This window comes from Parasteatoda tepidariorum, chromosome 7, assembly GCF_982258835.1.
Source record: "Parasteatoda tepidariorum strain Cologne lab strain chromosome 7, Ptep-v5.0, whole genome shotgun sequence".
Lineage (NCBI taxonomy): Eukaryota > Metazoa > Arthropoda > Arachnida > Araneae > Theridiidae > Parasteatoda > Parasteatoda tepidariorum.
Genome location: NC_141761.1, coordinates 8,606,310 through 8,632,566, shown reverse-complemented (window position 1 = coordinate 8,632,566; position 26,257 = coordinate 8,606,310). Strand labels below are relative to the sequence as shown.

At 26.7% G+C, this 26,257-nt stretch overlaps 3 protein-coding genes and 1 long non-coding RNA gene across 13 annotated transcripts in view; 3 read left to right on the top strand and 1 right to left on the bottom strand.

The window, feature by feature from the left end:
* The window catches only part of LOC147806805 (tripartite motif-containing protein 26-like), a 25,671-nt gene extending 7,343 nt beyond the window's left edge, over positions 1-18,328 (top strand). For 3 of the 6 annotated variants that reach the window (XM_087167238.1, XM_087167240.1, XM_087167239.1), the window contains 7 exons: positions 7,684-7,761; positions 8,075-8,128; positions 8,665-8,739; positions 10,745-10,823; positions 12,949-13,043; positions 15,871-15,919; positions 17,683-18,328. In XM_087167238.1, coding sequence (XP_087023364.1) covers positions 7,688-7,761; positions 8,075-8,128; positions 8,665-8,739; positions 10,745-10,823; positions 12,949-13,002 — 336 coding nt within the window. In that variant the 5' untranslated portion in view covers positions 7,684-7,687 and the 3' untranslated portion in view covers positions 13,003-13,043; positions 15,871-15,919; positions 17,683-18,328. Of the gene's footprint in view, positions 1-7,629; positions 7,762-8,074; positions 8,129-8,664; positions 8,740-10,744; positions 10,824-12,948; positions 13,044-15,870; positions 15,920-17,682 lie in introns of those variants that run through there. The other 3 variants (XM_087167241.1, XM_087167237.1, XM_087167236.1) reach the window with 3 other exon arrangements.
* LOC107440777 (mitochondrial potassium channel ATP-binding subunit) overlaps positions 1-26,257 on the top strand; it is a 546,992-nt gene that overhangs the window by 125,881 nt on the left and 394,854 nt on the right. The gene's annotated exons all lie outside the window — the stretch shown is intronic.
* Positions 1-26,257, bottom strand: part of LOC147806797 (uncharacterized) — a 494,278-nt gene that overhangs the window by 74,052 nt on the left and 393,969 nt on the right. The window lies entirely within an intron of this gene.
* Positions 17,912-26,257, top strand: LOC107447893 (uncharacterized). The gene is made up of 4 exons (XM_043049905.3): positions 17,912-20,813; positions 21,685-21,746; positions 23,231-23,309; positions 25,323-26,257. The coding sequence occupies exons 1-4, from the start codon at positions 17,912-17,914 to the stop codon at positions 25,499-25,501; spliced, it is 3,222 nt and encodes a 1,073-aa protein (XP_042905839.2). The 3' UTR covers positions 25,502-26,257.

Sequence of the window (26,257 nt, the reverse complement as noted above, 5' to 3'; positions counted from 1 at the left end):
TGAAATAGACATAAATCTGCAATTTTTAATTGTTTATGTAAAATTAATTTTGTCCCCCCCCCCCCGAAAAAAAGCCTATGAAAAAGAAATTAATGCAATCAATTTTTAGATAAAATCATAACTCTTAAAATGTTTAAAATAAAGTAGATTGTTAGTTATTCCCTGTTATGTTAGTTTTTTTGTATTAGTTAAATCGTGCGAATTAAAGTTTTTCAAACTTTATTTTTACAAACTTGTAAAAGATACATTTTTGCTGCAGTCAAACGTATAAACAGGAATGAATTACTTTTCTAAATTTTATTTTAACAGTTTAATTTCAGAATTATTTTTTATTATTTAGGTGAACAAATTTGTATTGTATTTATGCAGTATGCTTATATTTATTATTATAATATTTAAAATTGCTATTTTTATGCTTTATTTAAAAAAAAGTTTGAGAAATTTTTTAAAAATATTTTTTAAAAATTTAAGCCTATTTAAAAATTTGAGCCCATTTATCAATTTTATTCTTTTCATCATTTTAATTATATTATTTAGTTGAAATATTACATTGTCTTGTTTCTCCCATGATGCTGCATTTAAAAATTGCATTGATTTTACATTTTCTCGATCACATTAATTCGAAGCAACCAGGTTGTATAATTTTTATTTGACCTATATCAGTTCATAAAAGCATGTCTAAGCAATAACAAAAATTATCTAAAGACGACTGTTATAACTATAAACTTATGCTCACAGTAATTTGGTTGATATGTTTTATTAGTATTCATTATACATACAAAATTTTTTGTTGCTTAATAATTTAAAAAATATGCCGCGACAAATTTCTTTTAAAAAAATAAATAACCAAGATGATAGACATAATAAAATAAAAATCTTAAAATTAATAAATATTCATATTTTTCTTTACAACAAAAGATGTATAGTCATTCATAGATTCAGTTAAATTTTGAGAACTATGGGTCTCTAAGACTTAGAAAGTTTGCTGTTAAAGAAAATCGTTACATACGTTTGAGAAATCAAGGCTGATTAAGATTGGTCAAACACCTGCATCTAGGAAAAACTGTGTAATATGATGCTGAAAATTATTCTAATTTTCTCGTTAAGCTATTTAATTAAATAGCTTAATTAATTAAATATTTAAAGTTTTGTCTACCATCTCAGATAAAAATATTTTAGTGGATCTGTTGATAACTATTTCTTTTTTAAAAACTAATTCCAATTTCTCAACATTACTTTTGTTGAAGATAAAAAATAGTTACCTCAAAAGTCCTTGAAAATCATTAAATAGGGAGTTAAGGTTACTGAAATTTTTCGCGACTGGTATACAGGGTTTAAAAAGCTATTTTTTTCTTCATAAAAACCCAAAAACCAGGTGTTTTTTTTAATTTTTTTTTATTTTAAACGAAAGGTTAAATAGTATTTATAGTATTTTATATCTAAATGTTATCTTAGTAATGTGTGAATATGTATATATATTGTGACGAATTTTAATATAAAGGAGAATGAAATATTCAAGAAAATGTATTTTTTTAAGTAAGAAATATTTCATAACTGATTGATGAAAAGAAATAAAATTGATAAATGTGTTACATAAATATATACACACATATTATAGTAAAAGTGGGTTTTAGTTTTGACCGTTAGAAAAACAAAGAACTGTTTACTTTTGTGTCATTTATTTTAACATAATTGAGCTTTAAATATAACAATGTTCTTATAGACATATTGCAAAATTATGAAACATTTACTTAAAAAATATTTTAAATGAATTTTAAAGTAATAAATGTAAGCATAAAATTTAAATTTGTTTATCTAAGTAACAGAAAGCAAATATGAAATTGAACTGAAAAAATAAAATTTAGAAAAGCACCTTATTCTTGCTTATACTTTTGTTAGAACAAGAATTACTTTTGAATTAGTTATGGTCTCATTTATTTTAAGCATTTTTACAAAACCTCATGTTTTTATTTTAAATTTGCTTACAATACTTTATTTCACATTGGTATTTTTGTGAAAACTCAAGTTCTACCTAAACATTTGAAAATTGCAGTTTTGTGTTTATTTAAAATAACGGAATTTAACTCAAAATTTCCAGAAAGGTGAGAAAACCATCTTGTCACTTTGTAATATTTAAACAAATAAAAAAATCAATATAAATACAGGAAAATTTATTTATTAAAAAGATTCTTTTAAAAAAAATATTCTGACTTTTTTTTTTTTATTTTTTTACTCTTTTAAATCATTTGGTTTAAACGGCATTGTTTTAAACCAGCTAAGTCTGCTAAAGAGGTGATTGTGCACCAGAAAAATACCGGATTTTTCGCTAACAACACTTCTGAAGTTTCTGGAAATCCTAGGTCCAGAAGCTTCAAGAAATCATCCATCATGTGTAAAAATTCTTGTCTATTTTATTTAAAAATATTAGAACTAGAATTTATACTTGACGTCTTTCATTTGTAAATATTTTTTCTGGCAGAATAATAAATGTGATTAGAGATAAAAGTAAACTTATACACAATTATTCATTTAAATTATGCTGTAAATAATTTATTTAGAATTTAATGTTTTGAAAATATAAATGATTTAACTTTATAAAGACATTAATTTTTGAAATGCGTCATTAATGATTTTAATAAGAAATTTACAGGATTTTTGAGTTGGGATCACAATCACCCCTGAATAGTTCAACAATACCTCGGAATAAAAATCCAGATAAAAAAAATATATTTAGGAAGAGAAATGAGGCAAATGATTGTTACACTGATCAAGAGTTTTATGGATAAAATGTGATAATTTTCATTTCTAAACATATGAATGTTGAACATTGTTTGATTGACATAGTCTTTTGACATTTGCTTAAAAACTTATAAAATAGTTGGTATCTAACGTCTAAAATTAAATTAAGGAAATGAAAATAAAATACAGGGTCGCCACTCCACAGGGAGAATAGGGGAAACCTGGAAAATAAAAGGAATTAAAAAATCAACTAAATTAGCAGGGAAAATGCAAGGAATATTTATTTCTTATTTTCTTTTTTTACAAAATGTTGTCCTCTTTAAGTGCAATCTATGGGGTATTTAAATATAGTTCAGTTATACTTTACTATTTTATTTGCTGTATTTTTATTTTTTTTATGTATGTTAAACTGTTCCTTATTTAAGTTTTTCTAGCAATTAAAGCTAGTATTAGTTATCCTGATATAGCATACAAATTTGCGCAGTAATTGTGTGTTTCCTCTTAGTATATTGTGTATAATATATACAGGGAAAACGCAGGGAGCTTTTTTCTTCTTCCCAGATTTGAGTAACAACCCTGTCATAAATCTATAAAATAGCTTTTTTGCTCTATGATTTATTCTTAATTATTTCTTTTAAATTAAATTTAGTAATTTTAAACTATATTTGTGAACAAAATGTCATTCTTTTTCTCGTGTCTTCAAGTAGATATCCAGGGTTCATACAGACTCCTTATACTCCTTAGAAACTCCTTGGAAATGAAAAAGTCTCCAAGGAGTACTTGGAACTACTTAGATTTCAAAATTAGTCCTTAGAAACTCCTTAGATTATTGTGTTGCATAGATGAACTTACTAAGTCCACTTATTAATTTGCTGTTCAAGCAGGGAAACAAAATGATATGACTTAGCTGTTAAAATCTAATAGTTTAAGAAAAACTTCCGTAATAAGAAAGAAAAAATTGAATTGCTAGAGTTAGAAGAAAAAAATAACAGCAAATAATTTGAATTTTACATGCTACGAGCAAACTTAATTAATGATTTACTGTAATTTTTTTTGGTATGAAATGCCTTAGATTTTGTTATGTATTCAAATTTAAAAATATAAGATTGGTAGGTTTTTATGTTAACGTTTAATCTTTAGGTTTGTTAACAGAATGGAAATAGGGTGTTTATTATTACTTTAAAAACTTTGTTTTCAATAATAAGGATAATTTAAATAACAATTCAACAAATATTTCTAAAATTGTTCAATCAATTAAGCAACTACAGAAAAAATTTTTAATTACCCCTATAGACAAAGCTAACAATAACTATGTAATCTTCTGTAAAAAATTCTATGTTGAACTTTTAAATACCGAGTTAAAAAATAGTAAAAATTTTCAACTTAGTAATTTAAATCATAATATTGACATCAAAAAATTTTGGCTTTACATAAGAGGTTAAAAATTAAAATTAGCAATATACGATCTCCTTACTTAATTATCAGTCCTAAATTTCATAAAATTCCTATAAAATTTAAAACAATCGCATGTGGGTCTAACATAATTACCTAACTAAACCTGGCACAATTTTCTTTAAATACTTAAATAAAATTATTAACAATATTATTAAAGAAGGTTTTTCTTGGATTATCACTAATAATCATACGATTTTAGAATTTATTTAACAGAATAAAATTAATTCTATTGCGACTTTCATTTCCAGGATCTTTTCAATAGCATTCCCCTTTCTAAACTAAAAGATTTCCTTTTGAATTATTACTATCATTTTAAAAATATCCTTAGTTGCGTTTTTGATTATTTTTATCTTTTTAATAATTTTCTTTACAATGGAAAAGATTTTTTCTTCTAGTTGATGGAATACCACTAGGATTAAATTTTTCATTTCTCTTAGCTAACTTATTTTTGCACTATTATGAAAAAAATTATACTCTTAATGTTAAATTTGTTTTTAGATTTATTGATGATTTAATAATCCTTAATTTTCAAGATTGTACTATTTTTTTAAATAATATTTACCGTGAGAAATTAATCTTGCTTCATAATCATGAGGATAATTTTAATTTTTTAGAATTGGGTATTATAAAAGAAGAAAATATCTGCTTTGTTGATTTATACGATAAAAGAAATTATTTTAGTTTTAATATAAATAATGTAAATAATTCTAATGTTTCTAAAAACATCCATTTAAATACCATTTTTAATCAAATGAATAGAATTAAAAGAATTTGTAGTAATGTTTATTTATCCAAAAAACAAATAGACAAATTTTTCAAAATTCGATAATAAACAATGGATACTTAAGTAATTAAATTCTATATAAAATCATTTAGTTAATTGTATATTATTGTAAATAAATTTACTAACAAACTTCTTTGTTAAATTATATAATTTTTACCATGTGCAAATCCATTGCGGGCAAATCCGTGGCTAAAATTATTTACAAAACAGGCAATTCATGTTTCTTTCTCTTTACTATTTTATTTTATTTTTTTCTGAATAAAAGTGAATTTTCTAAAACTTCTCAACTTGTCAACTTCTTTAAATTATCCAGTATAATATTACCTTGCGCACATCCATTTTCATGCCCATCCTTGGTAACAAACAAATCAAGCGCACTTCAGTACTGCAGTAAGAAAGCACTATAGAACAAAACCCCTCTATTTATGCTTTTACCTCAATTTGCACTTCTGTTTTTATATTTTGTAATCTGGCAATCTTGTTACGAAAATATTTTAAATCATTCTTGAAAAATTACCGGTTTATGTAAGTTCATTCGTTACTCGCTTTATAGATTTCATTTTATGTTTTATTCTGTTTTTTTATTTTAATTTCTGTCTTTACATTATATTTTTACTTAATGTGTTCTATATTATTTGTTGTAAATTTTTGTAATTTTTTTAATTGCTCCTCACACTATTGTATTGATATATTTTGCTTTGGCTATATTGATAAAATAATGGAAAGCACTCTTTTTTTTGAAGATGTAATCGTGTGAGCATTTGAAAAGATTATGTCTTTTATTTTCTGGTATATATTAGGTAATACCCCCCTTTTTTTCGGATTCTTTTCTTCCGGATATATTTGCCAACTGAAAAATATTTTTTTCTTGAAGATGTTAAAGTTTACATAATTTTTGTGTATTAAATGAACATTTGTAGGATACTTTCCAAGTTGAAAAATATTAAATTATAAGAATAAAGAAGAAAAGTAGTATTCACAATAATATTTATTGATAAATTTTGACAGTATTTTAGAAAATAGTATTTAAAGTGTAAAGTTTGAGGGAACTTAGTGGTTCTTTAAATAAACCCTAAAATGTTTCTCTTCTGTCATGTATCTTAAGTGTTAAATACTCTAAAAGTGTACTTAAGTGTTAAATACTCTAAAAAGATTCTATAAAGATTATAAAAATCAACTAATAAAATTGTAAACTTTTTTTTAACTAAGTACAGCTGTCCTTAAATTCATGCCATATTTGTCATCACTTATTTATGTTTTTTAAGTAACACAATTGGAATTTATGGATGGAGACTTTTCAAAAGGAAATAATCTACTTTGAATGTTCTCTTTGGTTGATGAAGCTTTTAAGAGTTTTTTTTACTATGCCTTGTCTGTTATCATAAATATTAGTATAAAAAATATTTATTTATTCAACTGAATAATTTAGCTTAGTAATTTTTAGCCTAAATTAAATAGAATTTATTGTTTTCTGGTTTTTTTTAAGAATTAAAATACTGTTTTCTGAATTTTTATTCTTTTACAGACATGACTCTTTTGGTGAAGTTTGTTTTAAAAAAAATTTAACTTTGCTTGCATTCAATATTATTAAAATTATGCATGAAATATCTTTGTATAGAACAATGGTTCTCAACCACTGTTTGCGGCCTTTTTGTGTGTCGCCAAATTCTGAAAATCTGCAGCCAAATATTAGAAATGATACAATAAAAATTACAATGTTTTTTCTTATTACAAGTAAACTTTAAATAAAAGAGAAGTGTATATATATATATAATATTATATATATATATATATACAGGGTGCGTAGCGTTTGTAAAAAGTACTTAAAGGTGCTTTTTTGGGGATTTCGTTTTTAAAAGCTTTTAAAGGTGCTTTTTTCAGCTGGCGTTTTTAAAAAGTGCTTTTTTTCCGAAATTTTTTTTTTCTTCCCTTCAGTGATATCTGGTGGATCCCATGCATTTCACGAAAAATGGGGAGTTTGCTACGTAATCATTCACGCGGACTTCATGTCGTACCCACGTTATGACTTGCGCGTGCGCGCTCACTTGAAACCGAAACCCGATTGCTCCAATTCGGATAGAGAATATCAGATCCTTATGAAATGTTTTTCTTTTTAATTTATTTCAATTTTGTTCTTGTTTATTTTATTTTACTTCTAAAACTTTTTTTTTGACGTAGGGGGTAAGGGTACTTCTGTTCTGAGTTCAGGATCAAGTTGCATTCACTTGGTGATGTGGGAAAGTACTGATTGTTTTGATTTACGCCCGTTTCTTTTTGGGTTTTTTTTTAACACTAAAACTGTTTATAAAAAGTTTTTGTTTTTCAATAATATCATTGATTAAATATGAATTTTTGAGTGCTTGAAAATTTTTGTAAAGTGCTTGAAAAGTTTTTAAAAAGTGCTTATTTTTGATTCAAAGATTTGGCTACGCACCCTGTACTGCTGTATGAGTTCCATCTTCTGCCTAATCATAGTGCTGGTAAATTTAGACTTTGGTTGATGCCTTTGTTTAACACTAGCTTTGGCTATATTGCTTTTTCGAATGAGAATAAAACAGGTTACATGAAATTAAATTTGCTTAGTACCAAATCATGTTTACATTGCATTTCCATCATGTTTACATTACATATGCAATTTCTTATACCTAATGTGTTCTTGATTTTAAAATTGTTATTATGTTAATAAACTTTTCTTATATTATCAGAAACATGGCTAATTCTTTGGAAGAAAAGATAACTAATTCAGTTGGTGCTATTTTGAAGTCACTCGAATGTGCCATTTGGTAATGTATAGATTTTCTCTTGTAATTTTTCCTAACAAATTATACAAGTTCAACTATTTTTTTAAAATTCTTTTCTCTAAAATATTCCCTAATGTAATTTTTCTTTACAAACATGATAATGCATTTTATATTATGAATCCCCCAATTTTAAAACTGAGTAAATATCCTTCTAAGTATAATATGAAAACATCATGGATTTGATGTAAGTCTTGTTTTTTTATAATTGAATTGTTTATTTAAATTGAAGCTATTAATTTTTATGATTGATGTCTTATATTGTGTAATTTATTTTTTTAATTACTCTTTTTTCTAGTCTTGAATTTATAAAAAATCCAGTATCTGTTGGTTGTGGACATTTCTTCTGCAGGTAAGATAAATGACAATATATGCTTTGAGAATAGTATTGTGTAATTATAAAATATTGTGGGACTAATTTACCCAATTTGGTCAGACAGAAAGAATGGAAGATGTTTTCAAATGTTTAACATTTCTTTCAAAACTATTAGCATATTTAATGGTTAGATGTTTAGTAAACTCATTCAAATATTACCCAGCTCACCATTCTCTTTAATTTGTACTTTTTAAGACTTAACTTGGGGGTCTGTCCAGACCAAATTTACTACCGTTTAGCGGTACCTTCACAAATTCAACTTTTGGAAAATGTAAAATTTTATTTTTGTTTCCCGTCAGAAACAATAAATCCATATTTTTACCACATTTGTGTAAATTTTTTAATATAATTTTTAATTTTCACAAATTATGTCTACATTTTCACAAAATAGGTACCTTACAGAAAAACCTAGACTGACCCCTGTAACTATTGTTTAGAGCATATTTTCTTATTTTACACTTTTTAATTCTTATCCATTTTTATTGGTTTTTGAAAAGAATTTATTATTTTAGATTCTGCATCACGAAAACTCTTCAATCAGAGTATCAGAGACCCTGCCCCTTGTGCAAAAAACCTTTTACTCGAAGGTATGTTTTATTTATGAACTTACATTATTTTAAATATGCTGTATAACTAATTTAAATATGCTGAAAAACTAAACCAGGAATACATATTTTAAATTTGTTTTAATGAGCCAGTATTTTTGAAATATATATATATTATATGAATGATGAACACTATAAATGTCTGTAAAAATTATAGGAGGATTTTTTTAATGAAAATAATTGACAATTACAGAAGATTGAACACAGCACATTACTTTATGATATTAATACTTTCTGTCACCCAAGGTCCATAGCCCTTGGCTGAAGGATTATAGTTAAACCAGTGAAACAACTGCCAGTGTATTAGCTTCTTTTTCTGTAAATTTTTTGTCACTATTTTCTGTATTTTCTACTCCATCATTTGATGTTTCGAGAATAACCTCTTCTACGTTAGCTGATTTATCAACTTCTTATCACTCATCATTCAACACGTTGGCTGTTCTCAGCTTCATTATCACTTACATCTCTGTATCCTACTTCAGTTATTTTTTCTACTTTATTTCTTTCTAACACCAAAGTAGGTAATGCCGATCTTTTATGTTTCCATTTGCGAATTGTGTTTTGGTCTGCTCGGAATCGTCTTTTGCAGGAGTAAAAAATTGTTTTAAGCAATTTTATACCTAAACTATAATTTACCATGAAGTTTTTAACCTAGTAATCTTTGTTTCTGTCGGTCAGAGGTCGACCAAAGCTGAGATGGGCCGACTGCGTGGAAAGAGACATTTCAGTCTTAAAAGTCTCAAACTGGAAGACAACTGCCAGGCAGAGGCAGGCCTGGAGGAAGTTGATTGAGAAGGCCAGGGCCCACCCGGGGCTGTCGTGCCATTGAGGAAGGAAGGAATCTTTGTTTCAGGGACTGCTTTGAACACCTGTCTCTGGTCTTTCCCTCTTCTTCTTCCATGTTAATCTGGCATGTTACTCGTAATTCTGAAATCAAAATAAACACTGAGGGGTTAGCAGTTATTCTTCAGCAAGTTAAAAAGTTTTAAAACTCAAGCGTGCTAAATAAAAGTTTCATTTCATCTGCTAGTGACTAGAGCGAATATCATTGTTAGGATTGGTATTGGACGCTTTGCGCAGATCGTTCAGAGAGCATAACATCTGACGGGTTAACAGTTAATCTTCAGCAAGTTAAAAAGTTTTAAAACTCAAGCATGCTAGATAAAAGTTTCATTTCATCTGCTAGTGACTCACTAGGGCAAATATCATTGTTAGGATTGGTATTGGATGCTTTGTGCAGATCGTTCAGAGAGCATTACACAAGTGCGATGGAGGTACTTTTATCTCACTTGTGTTTAGAATACTTATCGGATGAATCAATTGAATAGTAAGTTGCTTCTCCTTTTTGAATTTGATTGGTGCTTGCTTTATTATCAAGCATACCTAAACGTGTTTGATGTGCAGCCTTTGTAAGCTTCTGAGCACAATGAAAAAAAAATTTTTTTGAAGAATAGATAATCTCTTTCCATGGTAATTGCTTTGAAATCATGTATGATTTTTTAAAAAAAAAATCTTATATTTTTTAAATATGATATTGTGATATGCAAATTTCAAATTTGATTAATCACTTTTTGGCTCATTTTATATTTTCTGATTTTGTTGTAAATCCAATCATTTTAATTTTTTTGCCGTTACAACTACTGGTTTCCATATTGTTTTTAAAATCATGATACGTTTAATATGATATAACATTGTGTAATATGCTTGTAATTGTGAGTTATAAATTTCGTATTTGATTGTTCACTTTTTGATGTGCTTTACCCGGGGCTGATTTCATCGTAAATCTAAATTATTTTTATTTTTTTAAATGCCAGTTATTGGCTCTTTTTGATATAATTTTGTAAATTCTTTAATTTTTACTAAGAGATTATTTTGATACACGAGTTTCAAATATCACTTTCATAATGTCATACATATTAAATTTTTGAAAATGTTCATGAGTAAAAATATACAGCTTTATAACTAAAATGAAATCATTTTGTTTTAGAAGAATTCAAAAATCCATTCAAAGACAGAAGGTAATAAATGCTGCTAAAAAGTTTGCGGGAAAGCATTTGGAAGGAACTGTAAGAATTATTTCAATTTTGCTTATCGAGTTACATCTCACATTATTTTTTGACATTTTAAAATTTTTCTTGTTGTTCTCCACATGCCCTCTCTGTTGGGAAGGAAAAATGATAGCTGTGTGTTTTCTTATATGTACGCCTGTTGAATATTTCTTATTAGTTAAATGTAGAAGAGTAGTCTTTAAAATATTAATTAATTATTTTTTTTTACACAATGTACTTAAATAAATGATACAAAGCTGCTAAAAAATAAAGTGTACAATAATAAAGTGTACATATTTATCTAGACATAAGTGTATATATTTATTTAAGAAAATGTGAAATTATAAATTCAAATTCGAAATGGATTGTCCAGGGTTAGTAGTTATCCTGATATTCCTAGTTTAAACTATTCTGTCTTTATTTGTCCAGATATTCCTGAATTTTTTTTTTATTGTTCAAAGTTTACCATTTCGACAAACGCACAATTTTAAAAAAATCGAAAACATACCCAAATTAGTTATTCTTTTTCGTGAATTTTAAGATTCAGTTGATTTCATTATATCTTTCCTTATCCTGGGTTTTAATATTTATATTCACTTCTTTTAGCTATCGTTTACATTTGGCAATTTTTAAATGTTTTTATTTAATTTGAATAATAAGTTTTATTTGTATTTTATCATTTTCTTTTTATGCTTATAAATAGGTGTGAAATGTATTGTGCTTTTTAATTTTGTTTTATATGAAATCTGAGGATTTTAATAAATCTTTAATTTATTATAATTTTATTTTATTTAGTTTATTATACATTTATTTTATTTGGTTTATTATAATTTTGCTTAACTTTAATTAAATGAATAACTTCAATTAACTTGTATATTTGTTACAATAAACTTATGTATTTGTTAGTTTCTTTTCGTGTTGATTTGGTATTTATCATAATATTTTAAATTTTTTTAAAGTGACTTTTGAAATTTTACCATTGTAATTTATATTTTTCTTTCTATTTAGTCTTATTTTTAATTAATTTTTTTAAATATGAAAATCCCAACAAAACAGTTTAATTTCAATTCAATGCAGATTATTGTATACAGAATATTTGTATAACATTTTTATTAATTTATTTTTTTAATATTTTTTTTGGATTTATGATGATTTAGTTGTTAAAAAGTTGTTAATTTCTTTTATTTTTTCTTTTATTTTCCATTTTTTAGCAGCTTTGTTTGATATTTTAGGATAATTTACTTATTTTATAGCTAAGGATTAAAAGTATTATGTTTTTTATTATTTAATTTATGTTTTTCTGTTAATTAAATGCATTATTTTTTAGTTATTTATTTGATTTGGTTTAACTTAATATGGATTAACTTTAATTCGATATGAATTGTTTATATATTCGTTAGTCTCTTTTTAGGATGGTTAGATGTTTGGTGTTAAAAATATGCTTTTCTTAAAAAAAATAAATTATGTTCTTTTCAAATAAGTATTGCGCAATTAAGTTTTAAGATTTTATTGGTGCTTATCTTTCCTGTAATTATAATTTTAATATGTATTGGGTTTTGGTTTATTGCATTTATTTTTTTCAAAACGGTTCATATGTTGACTAAATACGATTAAACTACGATTCTGCACAAATTATTTATATATTTTCATTATTTTTTTGGAATAACTTCGTACTTATAAAATGAATTACCTTTTTTTTAAAAAATAAATATATGGCTCAGTGAATTCCCTTATTCCCTTTCAATTACATTTTTAGTTCTGACAATTTGTTATTTCTAATCAAAGCAAACATAATTTAAATCACCTGATTTGTTTTTAAATAAAAATAATTTATAAATGTTTTCTCAGAGTTGCAATTTTATTTATAATTCTAATTTACGCTTTTATTAAATATTAACATATAGAATTTAAAGTAAATCCACCTGGAAAACCTAGAAAAGTGAAGGAAAAACTTTATTTTATTTTTTTAGTACAAATCCTGTTTAGGTTAAAGATTTTTAAAAAGATAAATCAAGTAATTAAAATTGTAATTTTAATTGCTGATTTTAAGCTTTTGATTTAATAATTGTTTTCCTGATATAGATGAGTTAAAAACATTTACGCCTAAATTATTTCTCACTATTTTCTATTATTTCACATGTAGCTTTTCCTAAAGAAAATACTCAAAGAGAAAGTCAGAAGAAGTCATCAGAGTTAGGAGAAAGTGTTATTGGTCCAGAACTACACATAGTATTAGAGGTATGCAAATTTTACACATTTCCATTTCCTAATTAATAAAAAATAAATGTGTATTGTTTGGAATATTTTATAATTAATACATTTTGTAAGTTCTTTATTTTGAATTAAAAATTCTTATCTTTTTTAAATAGTCTGTAGAACTTTTTAAATTTTGTAACATGCCTTTGAAGTGATAATAACTAGCATCTTGCTTCCTTGTTTGATATTTCGGCTAATTAGCTTTAAGATATTATATTTAGGGATGTTTTTTTATTTTCTTTTTGTGTCACTTAAAATTGTAAATTTTTTTAACACTGGTTGTTTTTTTTTAAAAATTTAACCTTAAATCACCATTGTTGTATTAATTTACCAATTAATACAACAATGCAATTTAATCTTAATATGCGAACAATAACTACCATTTCATCAATATCAGCATACAATGTACTGATTATCTTTACCATTTAAATTATGTATTTGTAATTTTTATGGGTTCAGGGTTCACACACCTGCACTGATCTTAACCAAATAAAAAAAAAAGTTGGTACAAATGTGTTGTTTTGGCAATTTTTACTCTAAAATGCAAATTTGATTACTTTTTTTTTCATTTTGTGCACAAACTTTTGAAAAATTAGTGCTGCTTTTATTTTTATGAGATAGTTAAATTTTTCTTCTCCATACATATGCCCAATTTCACTACGTTTGCGATCAAGACTGTTGCTCTACGTACTTCTGCAAATCAATTATATTTCTGGGAGTAGGGGAGAGTGGCTCACCTTGGGGCACTTTTTTATTTTAATTTTTTTTATTTTGATCAATTATTATCAAAATTATACCTGGTACTTTTGTAACATTTGAAAACATTTTTAACTAGGTTTTGATTTTGTATCTGTCATAGAAAAAATTTAAAAACATGTTTAGTTACAGTTTTATTTGTCCCAAAGTGTACCTCCTAGTGGGGCACCTTGGGACAGTTAAAAAGATATGAAAAGTTTAGTAGAAACTCTCTAAAAATAGTATAACTAAATAAATTTACTTTTTTTAATTTTGTTAATAAAGTTTTGTTTTGTTAGTTTCAACCTCTTGTATGCAAATCCAATTGTTCAGAAGCAAATACCAAACCTAAAGAATGTTCAAAGCTTTGCTCTGCTTAAGTTTTAACAAAATGTCATTTGAATATATGTACGATTTGTCTTCTTCTTCGGGATAAATAAATGTTGCAGATTGATTCACTCTTCTCAAAACTGATAACTCATCTCCATCAATTCTTTAAACGCAGCCGACAAAGGCAACAACAGATCTTTTACCAGCAAATTTGATGTGAGCAAAATCTCCAATATGTAATCTTGTTTCACTACTAAACGTGAAACAAGATTAATTGTTCTTAATCTTGTCTATAAATTCATTGCACTTAATTTAATTATTAAGCTCAAATTTGTGGAATTAAAATTTCAGCAATAATGCCTTAATCTTAGTGATAAAATTTGCATACTTTTTCTATTGTTATTTGATATAATCAATACTAAATAATGAATTATTTGAAACAATTTATTATATTTACTTTTAAAATTAGTATATTTAAATAGTGTAATTAATAAGTTAGTATATAGTAAATTTTATGGTATTAATTAATTTAATTTTATTAATACATATTTTAGTTTACAATTATTATGTGTTAAACAAATAAATTAATATACTACTGTATTAGTATAATAATTAATATATTACTTTTAAAATTATTAGTTAATTAATGCAATTTTTACTTCAGAGAAATGTTTTTTTCTGGAAGAAAGCAAGATAAAATAATTAGTATATTGCTTTTGTTTGTTTTATCTTGTAAAATTGTTGTGTTTCATGGTTTTTTTAAAAAAAAAATGAAGAAAAAAAGTTTTTTATTTTAGATAGGTGTTCTTCTTACCCAATACAATTTGATACAAAACCTAGATTTTCCTTTTACAAAAATTGATACAATTTTTTGGAAGTGAGTAAGATCCCCATATTCTATTTAGATTCAAGTCACACTACAATAATTTATGTTGGGTGAAATATATTTAAAGCCTTGTCCACTTTAGTAATTTTAAAACAACCAGTATTTTTATTATAGTAATAGACAATGGCCTAGTGCAACAGTATAGCAATTTATTTTGCGTGTATAATCTACCCAAACAGTCTCGTACAATAAAAATATTGCTACGTATAAATTATGGAATGGACTAACTTCATGTAGGTCTTAGGTAAACAATAGAACACTCACTACACTTTAAATGATGTCTTAAAAATAGAAATTTGTAATTTTCATTTAAGAAATTAAAATGCTGTTTTTTTTTGTTTTATATATATTTTTTTAGTGGAAATAAATAAACCTAGCTTGCTAAATTCTCCTACGAATGCACTAAATAAATAGATTTTTCCTAGAAAAGTCTTATTGATTTACAAACTGATTGTAACATTGAAAATTCTTGAAATATTTTAAATTTGATATAATATTTTGAAAGTTATAGCTATCAAACTTTTTTCGCTATGTTGCTTTTTCAAATTTGTATGATCAAGGATATTCATATTAAGTACAGAGTGAACGAGCAAGTGATTATCCCAGACATGCTACATTTGCAATTGGCCCTCTAGCGATAAAGAGGCATCATTGAAATAATGTAGCAAAGCAGTTGGGTTTTACAAATGTTTAAGTTTTGATGTTTAAGTAAAATTTTTAAATTATTTTTTTCCTATATCTGACATCTACTATCTTAAGTAAAAAATTTGTTTTCTATTTATTATTGCTACTGTTTTGCTGTGAAAATTATTTTAGATTTTTCTAATATTATAATTGTATATTTTTTCTTCCTTGTAGGATATTATGAAATCAAAGAAAAGAAAATCGGAGGAAATTATGTTGAATGGTAAGTGAATTTGTCTTTTGGGAGGCACAGAATTTTTTCCACAGACTTTGGGTTGTAGAAGACCTTTAACCTTCTGTTAGATGCGCACTTGTTTCCGACATGGTTAGTCGCGTTGCACCTATGAGGTGTTTCTGATTTTTTGAAAGCTGAGTGAAATTTATTCTGGTTTAAATAGTTTATTGTTACTTATTTAAGATTCTTTAGCGAGATAAAGTATCAAAAAACTTATTTAATTGGTAAAATTTATTAAAACACAGTATCAGAAATAATTGCTCAGCATAAAGAAAAACAAAGGAAAGTAAAATTATAAAAAAACACTAAGAGTTTTGTATATAGGAACAACTTATTTCAATATCACATGTTGGTATGAAAATATTATTTTAGAGGCTGTCTGACGCAGAACTATCTTCATCTGAACAAGACTTTTTGCAAGACTGTCATTCCTTACAAATTGTTGTTACATTACCCAAACATATGTATTTTCCGCAAGTAGCACAAGTATACTTTGTATTTTTTCATTGGTTATTTTTTTGACATGGCTCGCTCTATTTTGTTTTCTTGGCTTGATTTTCACACAGTGAATTTTCTGCGGCTTGAGAAGTTTGTTCTGTGATATCTGCCAATCGAAAGCAAAGTACTGAAAGTACATTTTTCTTGTTCCTGTGTTGGATCATTTCATCCATCACAAGATGTTTATCCAATTGGCACAAGAAGGTTCTGCGGTTTTTCACTTCGTAACCATTTCCCGTATTTATAATTTGAGCATTTATACCTGCTGCATTGAGTAGGGCAGAAAATAAGATAAAATATATATATTTAATTCATAAAATTATTTTATCCATAATACTTACGTCAATGGTCACGCTGCACCTGTGGGGTGCAGCATGACCATTGACGTAATAAGTTTAGGCCTGAACAATGCATCCAGTTTATTTCAATCAAAGAACTTTTCACAAATTATAAAATTTTGTTTTGATATTTTTTATTTTAGATATTTTGGATTTGGTTTGCTATTTTATATTTTATTCTTTTCAACAGCAAAAGGAGATATGAACATTTTCATTATTAATTTTTATAAAGTTATTAATTATTATTATTCAAAATTATGCAGAAATATTTAGTTACTTTTATATAAATGTTATTGTTGTAATACTTTATTTATAAATAGATAATATTGGACAATATACTATATTTAATTAATTTTAATTGTAATCGAGTGCATGGGGAAGTTCTGTCTGACCAATAGACTAGCATATTGGTCAGAGCTTTCTTCAGAGGAGGGGGGATATTATGTAATGTTAAAAAAATTATATATTAAATATAATCCATAAATAAGGCTTATATCTAACACGCAATCATTTAAAACCTTTCCCACAAAGAAGGTAATAATATTGATCTAATTATCACAGAAAATGTGATGTGTATTAAGTAGCTTGGGCAATTGATCAGTCATACGTTAATAAGACCTATTAATATTTAAATATATTGTCCAGAAAGATATAAAAACCCTCATTCCAAGGTCAATTGACTCTTCTCTATCTATTCATTAGCATGTAATTTTCTCATTTGTGCGCCTCCCGCAATTTCTTTAATAAAATTATACGATTCCTGAATTTTCCTGTATCTTTTTCAATAAATACCGGCCACACTATTAATTTACAATGTTATTGCTTTCAAAGAGTAACACGCACGCACACTCACACATATATATTATAAATTTTTATTTGTTTATACAATTTATTTATTTTCAAAATTCGTTCCAGAGGAACCAGGTGAATCTGAAAATGGGATTCCTTTAAAGAAGTATGATTTTCTGAGTTTTTAATAATTTGTTATATTTTGTTTAATATTTTGATAATTCAGCAGATGATTTTATGTATTCAATCTCATACATCTTAATAAGCCATACATATCAATAAAATTTAAAGCTTTCAGCAGCTTCAGGAACAGGCAAGAAATTATGAAGTAGTAAATCCAAAATTGACTGAAAAAATGGAAATATTTTGTGAAAACGATGAATTAAGCAAGGAAAATGAAAAAGACTTTGAAACCTCGTCTAATAAATGTAAACCCAATTTCAGGAAAAAACCTCATAAATCTGGTTTGTGTGTATCAAATTCTTCCGCTGAAGAAGATTTGATTTCAGAGATTAAAGAAGCAGAAAATCATACATTAGTTATCGAATTGAACAAGGATAATTATGTTGATGAAAATTTATCTCAGGAATGTCAAGAATTAGCAGAAATTGAAATTCCAAGTAGAGTAACTATGCAACCGCAAGAACCATATATAGATGCCCATCCAAAGAACTCTAAAATTGATGATATTTCTGATACTGTAGTATCTGTTCACTCATTTGCAAGTCCGCAAATGAATAAGGGCAATGTAGCATCAAAATCTCCTGGGTGGTCCAGAGTTAAAAAAGTAGGAAAAGATTTTAAAGTTAAAAAGTTTTCTAGACTGTCTGTGCAAAGAAACAGCTCTGCATGCCCAGTTAATGAAATCAGTAATGGTGATGAAAAATCACGTGAAACTTTGGATAAGCAGCCTGAGTGCAATGAAATATCTGAAACTGTCCCAACAGCAGAAGATATGAGTCAAAGATCATCCCCATCAAGAGTAATGTCAGATTTAAATAAAAACAGAGTTCTTGATAATGAAATCTTTGTTGATTATGAAATCCAAAGTCTTAGAGATATGAGAAAAAGTATGGATGAGGACGAACCTATGTTAGAGGTGCCTGATACAAATGAGAAGAATGCCTTTAAAGATGATGTCAATCAAATGAGCCGCGAGAAGCTTATTTTGAACGTGGAAGGAAATAAAAACACTTCAGAAGCTCAACCAAATAAGTTTGTTGATAGTTGTAAATCAGTTGATTGTATATTGCAAGCTGCGGATGATGACATTCCTTCCAATGAACGGGTGAGAGATGAGATGAATCAAGGAATAAATTTGCAAAAGAAAACTGATTTGATTGAAGAACCAATGGATACTGGTTTTCAGGTTCCAGATAAGGATATTTTAGAAGCAAATTTATATCATCCGCGTTCTTTGCCTATCTGTTTAGAAACAGCTAGAGAGAGAAGTTCCATTTCTGGGAATAACCTAGCCAACACAGAATTAAATTGTGAAAGGAGTGATAATATTTGTAAAACTCCAATTAGAGGATTCATAAAGGAAAGCAGAGTATCAAAAATAGGAAAATTTTCTAAAGGCAATTCTTCACCGGAATCAGATGTTTTTTATGTTGAGCATTCTCAACAAACATCGCAAAGAATAGATTTTTATGATGCAAAGAACCGTAATGAATCACTTGTGCCAGCATTACCAGTTCAAGTTCCTTGCTGTCGCACTGAAACATTTACTTCAAATGCAATATTTCCTCATCCTAAATCTATCTCATGGTTTTGCAGCAAAGAAAATGCCACTTCTGAAAAAACTAAAGTTGTGAAGAGAACTTGTTTGACATTAGAAGAAATTCAAGACTATTTTACAAAGAGTACTATTTCTGGAAAGTCCGAGACAGTTTGTTCTCTCCCATTTTTATCAGACAGTTATAAACTTCACATTTGTGTTGCTGATGACACTCTTAATGTATCTGTATTGAAAGTTGTTGATTCTAATACATCTGAAATGCATTGTACTAATTTGATTAATATCCCTGAAATGAGTGACTTGCACCGAAAAACTAATCCTGCTTTAATGTCAAAAGAATCTTTTGAAACTTTGACTGATAAGTTTCAGAATTATTCACCAGCTGTTTTACCATCCTCGAATGTGGAATCTGATTGCTCAGAGGCTGATGATAATTCTGAGGCTGCTAAACGTAAGTCCAATCCATTTCCATTTCTAAGTAAGTTTTTTTCTGACTCTGAATCTACTCCTCAACTGAATGAAGCTACTGATTCATGTAATCTAAATTGTGTTCCTGATACATATAATGTGAAAGATATTCGTAGTATGTCTGTTGTGAAAGATCTGGAAGAACCTAAAGTGAAACATGTGTCGATTGTAAAAGATGTTTCAGATTTTTCTAATGTAACTACTAAGGACAACACAGAGATTATTCTTCCACCATCAAGAAAAACATCTTATAAGTTCCCTGTCCAGATTGAAGAGACTCCCGTTAATATGGAAACAAATAGTAAAAAATCTTTTGACTCAGATTCAAACTATTTGAAAGATTCTGTTAATATCCTAATCAATTCTAAAGCAAGCTCAGAAAAAAATCAAAATTCTATTAGTGTATCTGAAAAAAAAGTGGAAATTATCGATACTTCTCAAGATTCAATGGATCAAGATGAAGATTGTTCCATTTTGAAAAATACTCTTCCTATTGGTGCAACAACAGTGTATCAACATAAAGTACTTAACTCTGACTCTTCCGAAGAATTATACAAGAAAGCATTACGTGATGATGATGTTGATTTCTTGAGTGAATTGTCAGATTTAAATCCCGGTCAAACTGCATCTCATTATGCTAGCTTGATGAAAGAGTATGATGCTCTTTCTTCTGATCCTGTTATGGCTTTTGCTGATGATCTAGTCGCACCACTTAGGAATATTGCTGATAAACTAAATCCTGTGTCTCATGAAAGCAATAAAAAACAGAATAAATTAACTGCTGATCCAAATGAACTGAACCAGATTGACGGAACTACATCTCCGCTGGACCGTGTCCTGAATTTGCTTCCTAACAAGAAAAGTTTATTTTCGAACACAAATACAAAGAAAAAAGTATCAAGATTGTCTCTAAAGAAAAAGAAGAGTTCTAAATTTAAACGAATACAAAATGATCCAGATTCTTCTGATTCTGACGAGCCTGAATCATCTGAAGTTGATGAAGTAGCTATTTTAAAGTCTTCAAAACCAACCAGTCCTAAATGCAAAAGTATGTGAAGGCTTATGTTGTTTCATTTAATTATCCACTTCTTTAAGTTGGTTAACTCTAATGACAGCTATAATTTTTGATAATCACTTTAGTATTGTATTAAAAAAATTCTTTTTTTTTTTAATGACTTAAAATGTTTAGAAGAATTAAATTTTCTTAAGTTGTCTTGTTAGCTTAAAAGGTTTTATTGCCTGAACTTAAACTAAAATTAACATAAATTGTCTGTTAATGTAGCTTTAAACAGCTGTGAGACAAGTAAAATATTGTCATTGTAGAGAAAAAATGATTTTGATCTACTGGAAAAATGTATAAAGTTGGATTTTTTTTAAAAATTATAACTTAAAATCCAGATATTACTATAGAACATAGTTGGTATGAATAATTTTCAAGGACCTGCAGAAAATGACATGGGAAAACAGAATAATGTACAAAATGGAAAACTTAAACATTTTACTGTATTTTGGTTAATTTAAATTAAAGGCTTAAAATGTTTTTACACATTGTATTTTTTTAAAAAAGAAAACTGAATCTGGTTTAAACCGTCAAACTGATTTTTTTGTGGGAAAAAAGCCTTTTTTTTCCTAATCCTGGATTTTACTCATGTAGAAAATGTTGACTTTGTCATCAATGAGTTAATCAAATAAATAGTTCCTTCTAGTTATTCACACTAAGATTAAGTATGTGACTCTTTTCCTCTTTAATTAATATTAATGCAAGTTAATATATAAATTAACTACAAACTTTCTGTTTCAAATTGCTCAACTTTAAAAATAATTTTTTTGTGTCCAAAAATAATAAATATGATGTAAATAATTTTTTAAAAAAAAATCTTTTGATGTCATTAAAGAGTAAAATTATTAATTCATTACAGATGTTTCAGCTGCATCTTGTAATGAGCAAAGCACTCTTGATGGCTCTCTTTCAGAGGATGATGTAAGTATTTAGTATCATTTTCAATTTCATTGATTTGTTTGTAGAATAGGTAATACTCATTGAATAAAGTTAATTTCTGTGTATGCATTTTATGTTAAACATTTGAGTGTTTTATAATTGTTTTGTAGATTTTTAAATATTGTGTTTTTTTTATCATTATTGCATTATTTGTTTTAAATCAACAATTTTATTAAACAAATAACGAAACAATTTAGCATGCTAAAATAAACAAACAAAATTGATTTTGTTTCTTATAAAGAATATGTGATAATAAAGTTTAAATATTTTTAAAAAGTATGTAATAATAAAGTTTAATTTATTTTAATTTTTACTGTGACACTTTTTATATATCTATTTGGAAAAATTATTTTTTCTGGATGACCATATTATACCCATCTAGGGGAGCAGAATGTGTCTGATTGCGGAAACAAGGTTTGGGGAAAATTCCGAAAAGCTTAGTAAAATTTTTAGTCCAATAAAAAAAAAAACTTTGTTGTGAAAATTTAGCTTTCCTAAATTCCCCCCTGTAAAAACGCATATGTCAATTTGTTTATTTATAAGTTTAAATTCCTAATTTTATGAGTGGTAATATAATGAGTGAGAATTTAATTCATAAATTATTACTAATATTAATATTTCAAAGTATTTTGAGTTTGCTTCCTTTTTCCTAGTTTACTTAACATGCTAGTTTATTCCTGAGTCATGTAAAATGATATAAACAGAGGTGACAAAATCCGGACTTCCGGACATTTCTCGAACTGCGCTTTGGAAGTTTCCGGAAATCTTAGGTCCAGAAGTTTTAAGAAATCATCGATCACATTTATGTATAAAAATTTTTAAATATTTTATTTAAAAATATTAGAACTAGACCATGGCACAGAATAGATCAAGATGGCAAAAACTATTGGGACGGCCTTGGCCTGTCATGAGCTGTAGTGCCCAAGAAGAAGAACTAGAATTTATACTTGGCATCTATCATTTGTAAATATTTTTTCTGGTAGAATAATAAATGTGATGAGAGATAAAAATAAATTTACATGTAATTATTCATTTAAATTATACTGTATATAATTTATTTAAAGTTCAATGTTTTGAAAATATCAATGATTTAAATTTATAAAGACATTATGCATCTTTAATGATTTTACTCAAGAAATTTTCCGGATTTTTGAGTTAGACTCACAATCACACCTGTATAAACTTTTTTTCTTTATTAAAAAAAATATCGAAATAATTATTTTTTTTACAGCGTATAAATTATACTTTCTAAAAATATTTTGAAAAAGTTAATTGTAGCTAAAAAAAGTGCTATAATTTTGGAGTAAATGTTATCAGAATGGTAACATGTGGGGTAATATAAAGGCTCTGACAATTTTGTGAATCCCTGTTCCTATTGTGAAAACAAGCTAATATTGCCATAAATTGATTTATTAAAATTTTGGATGTTTTCTATAGTTTATTTAGCCCTATTTATGTTTTTGTAGAATCCTAGTCAAATTGTGAAAGAAATTGAAGACATTGATCAAGCCATACGATTAGTCGAAGAAAAACTTAAGATGTGTGGTAAGTACAACTTTCTGAATTAAGCTTTCATAATTTTAAAGTAACTAATATTCAATGGTTTTAAAGGTTTTTGTTCATTTGGTTTTTAAGTAACTAATGTTCACTCTTTACTTAGTAATTTTAAATACCAAGAAATTTTGAATCTATTATGTAAAAATGTGTTAGGATAAATCAACCAATCTAAGTTTTTTTTTTCCTAGTCTAGATCTATTATTATAGTTGTAGACACATTCACTGTTAATTTTTCCAATATTTAATAATAATCGTCAATTCTGTATTATCTTGATTGTCTTCAAATCAAATTGAATTTATTTTGGTGCAAACGTTGGACGGGAGATATAACTGTGTCATTTATTTTAAATTTAATGATTCAACATTTGTCATGTAATCTAATACAGCATGAAGTCCCATTTACTGGTACTGAGAAAGGTCTATTTTCCAGACACTTTTTTACAATCAAAATAAACAAATATCTTTTTTTTTCAAGAATAATAATAGTTCTTTTCTTTTGCGATTTTTTAAAAATAATTTTTCTCCTTATTGGTGCTTTTTTTAAAACCTAAATAAATATTTATTTTCCTTCAATAAGAACACTAAAAAGAGTAGTTGGAAGGATGAGAGCAATTAACGAAAAATGGACAGGGATGAGAAGTATAAACTGTGAATATTGATGAAGCTGATTATTAAGAAAACCCCGGCATGCAAGTTTTGTTTTCCTTTAAATTATGAATATTTTTATTAACAAAATCTCAATTTTGTACCTTATTATGTTTTCCTTTTTTTTTTTAGTTAAAAAAATTTAATTTGAAATATGAAGCTTTCTTTTAATGATATTTTTATCTGATTATCTGTCCAGTTAATTTTCTAATCAAATGAAAAAAAAACAACAACTTTAGGTTTGTTAATTTAAATACCTATTATTCGGAAAGATCTATTTTCTGGATTTGCCAAAGTCCCGATGATTCTAGATAAGGGACTGCTAAATTTTTAAAAAAGTAAAAAAAATAAAATATTAATATGACAAATGAAATTTCAACGTTTATAATTCTCTGATGATATATTATTTATTAAAAAAAACTTGCTTTCAGTTATGATTTTTATAACTCAACAATGAAAAGGAATTGCTTGAAACGACTCAATTAATGTAAGCTACAAAATCAGTCTCACTGTTTCACAATTTAAGTTGAAAAGTTAGGAATATTAAAAATTTGCATTCCTATGGTAGGAAAGGAGAGTGATTTGTTGCATAAGAAACTATCAAAACAGGATTATTTTTCTTTGAACTTGGATATGTTTTTCCTCATATTTATATCTCTTTTTCTTTCATTGCACATTCCCCCCCCCCAACAAAATGCTGAAGAAGGATGATCTTCCTGCTCTGTGTATAAAATTTAAAGTCTGTAGGTGTACTTTAAATGTCAAGCAAACCAAAGTTCTGACTTGGATTCTGTTTTTTTTATTATTAAATTATTATTTTTTTTTCCAATTTGATAAGTTGGTTGAGTGGTTAATAATTTGGCTTTAGCTTTTATTTTGATTTGTAGCTTTTTGGCCTGATTTTCCTAATTTTTGTGTGTTTTCAGAACATCATATTTTGTAAGAATACAAATGCTGTTTTTTAAAAAAATACATTTGACGGATCAACAAATTTTGTTTTTGATCCAGCATCGTTTTATTTTAATGAATGATGACTCTCATAACTATCTTAAAAATAATTTTCTTTTTCTTCGCGTAATTGAATATTTAGCTAGATTAGCCCATAACTGAATATTTTATGCATGTTTAGCAGCAAAATATAAACTTGTTCTAATATTTTTTTCAATCTTTTCCCCAAATTTCTTTGTTTCCTTTTTTTTCTTTTCTGAAATAGAAGAAAAAAAATTAAAAATTTTTTAATTTCTGCACTTTAACAGAGGGAAAAAATTCTAAAATTTATTCTAACTATTACTGTGCTGCTTTTGGTTACTTTTAAAATTACCGTTTGGTGTGTCTCATTTTATCGTTTTAATTCAGGTCATGGTAATTTATTGTCTGAAGAAAATAAAATCTTATTGAAAGATATACATGAAAAAGAATATAGCAACCATGAAGACAGTGATGATATTTTTTCTCAATCAATTCCACCAACACCACCGGAAACAATTGGCAACAGTAAAGGTTCTACGTTAAAGAAGCCAAGAGTGAATTATTAATTTTCATTAAATCAGTCGGTCTTTGATATTATATGTTATGAATGAAGGAAACATATTATTGCTGTTAATTTTCATTTTGAATATATTGTTTTGAAGTCACATCCTTGAACCAATAAGATTGTGTCCTTAAACATTCGATCAAAAATTATTTAGATTAAGTCTTAAAACGTGACATCATTAGATCAAAAATTATTTAAAGTGGCCAGTTTATTTATTTATTTCTTTTTTGCACACTGTGCATCATATAATTATGTTGCTCTGATTTATAAAGCCATATTTATATTTTGTTTTTGTATACAAGGTCTTATTCGTTTTACTTTACTTATGTATCATTTCATGAATATGTATGTTCTGTAAAACAGTTTAATTTTCTATAAAAGAAAAAAAACTTTTAAAGTATTTTTATAAATATATTATGATTCATGGAATTATGTATAGAATTTTAGTGTATTCTACTAGAAATGTTTAATACTTACTGGATTGGAACCAAAATTTTCATAATTAACCTAACCCCTTATACTGAATCGTTTACTACTCTCATTTTGCACCTCTTTTCAAATCAAGTAAAAGGCTCTTGACTTAAAAGCTATGATAGTATTCTATTGTTTATGTTAACAGATGTGTATGTTTAATGTATAAATTTATGTCATGTATCATAAATGTTATATATGTGATGTATCAAAAATTTTATCAGGGTGCGTAGCGTTTGTAAAAAGTGCTTAAAGGTGCTTTTTTGGGGATTTCGTTTTTAAAAGC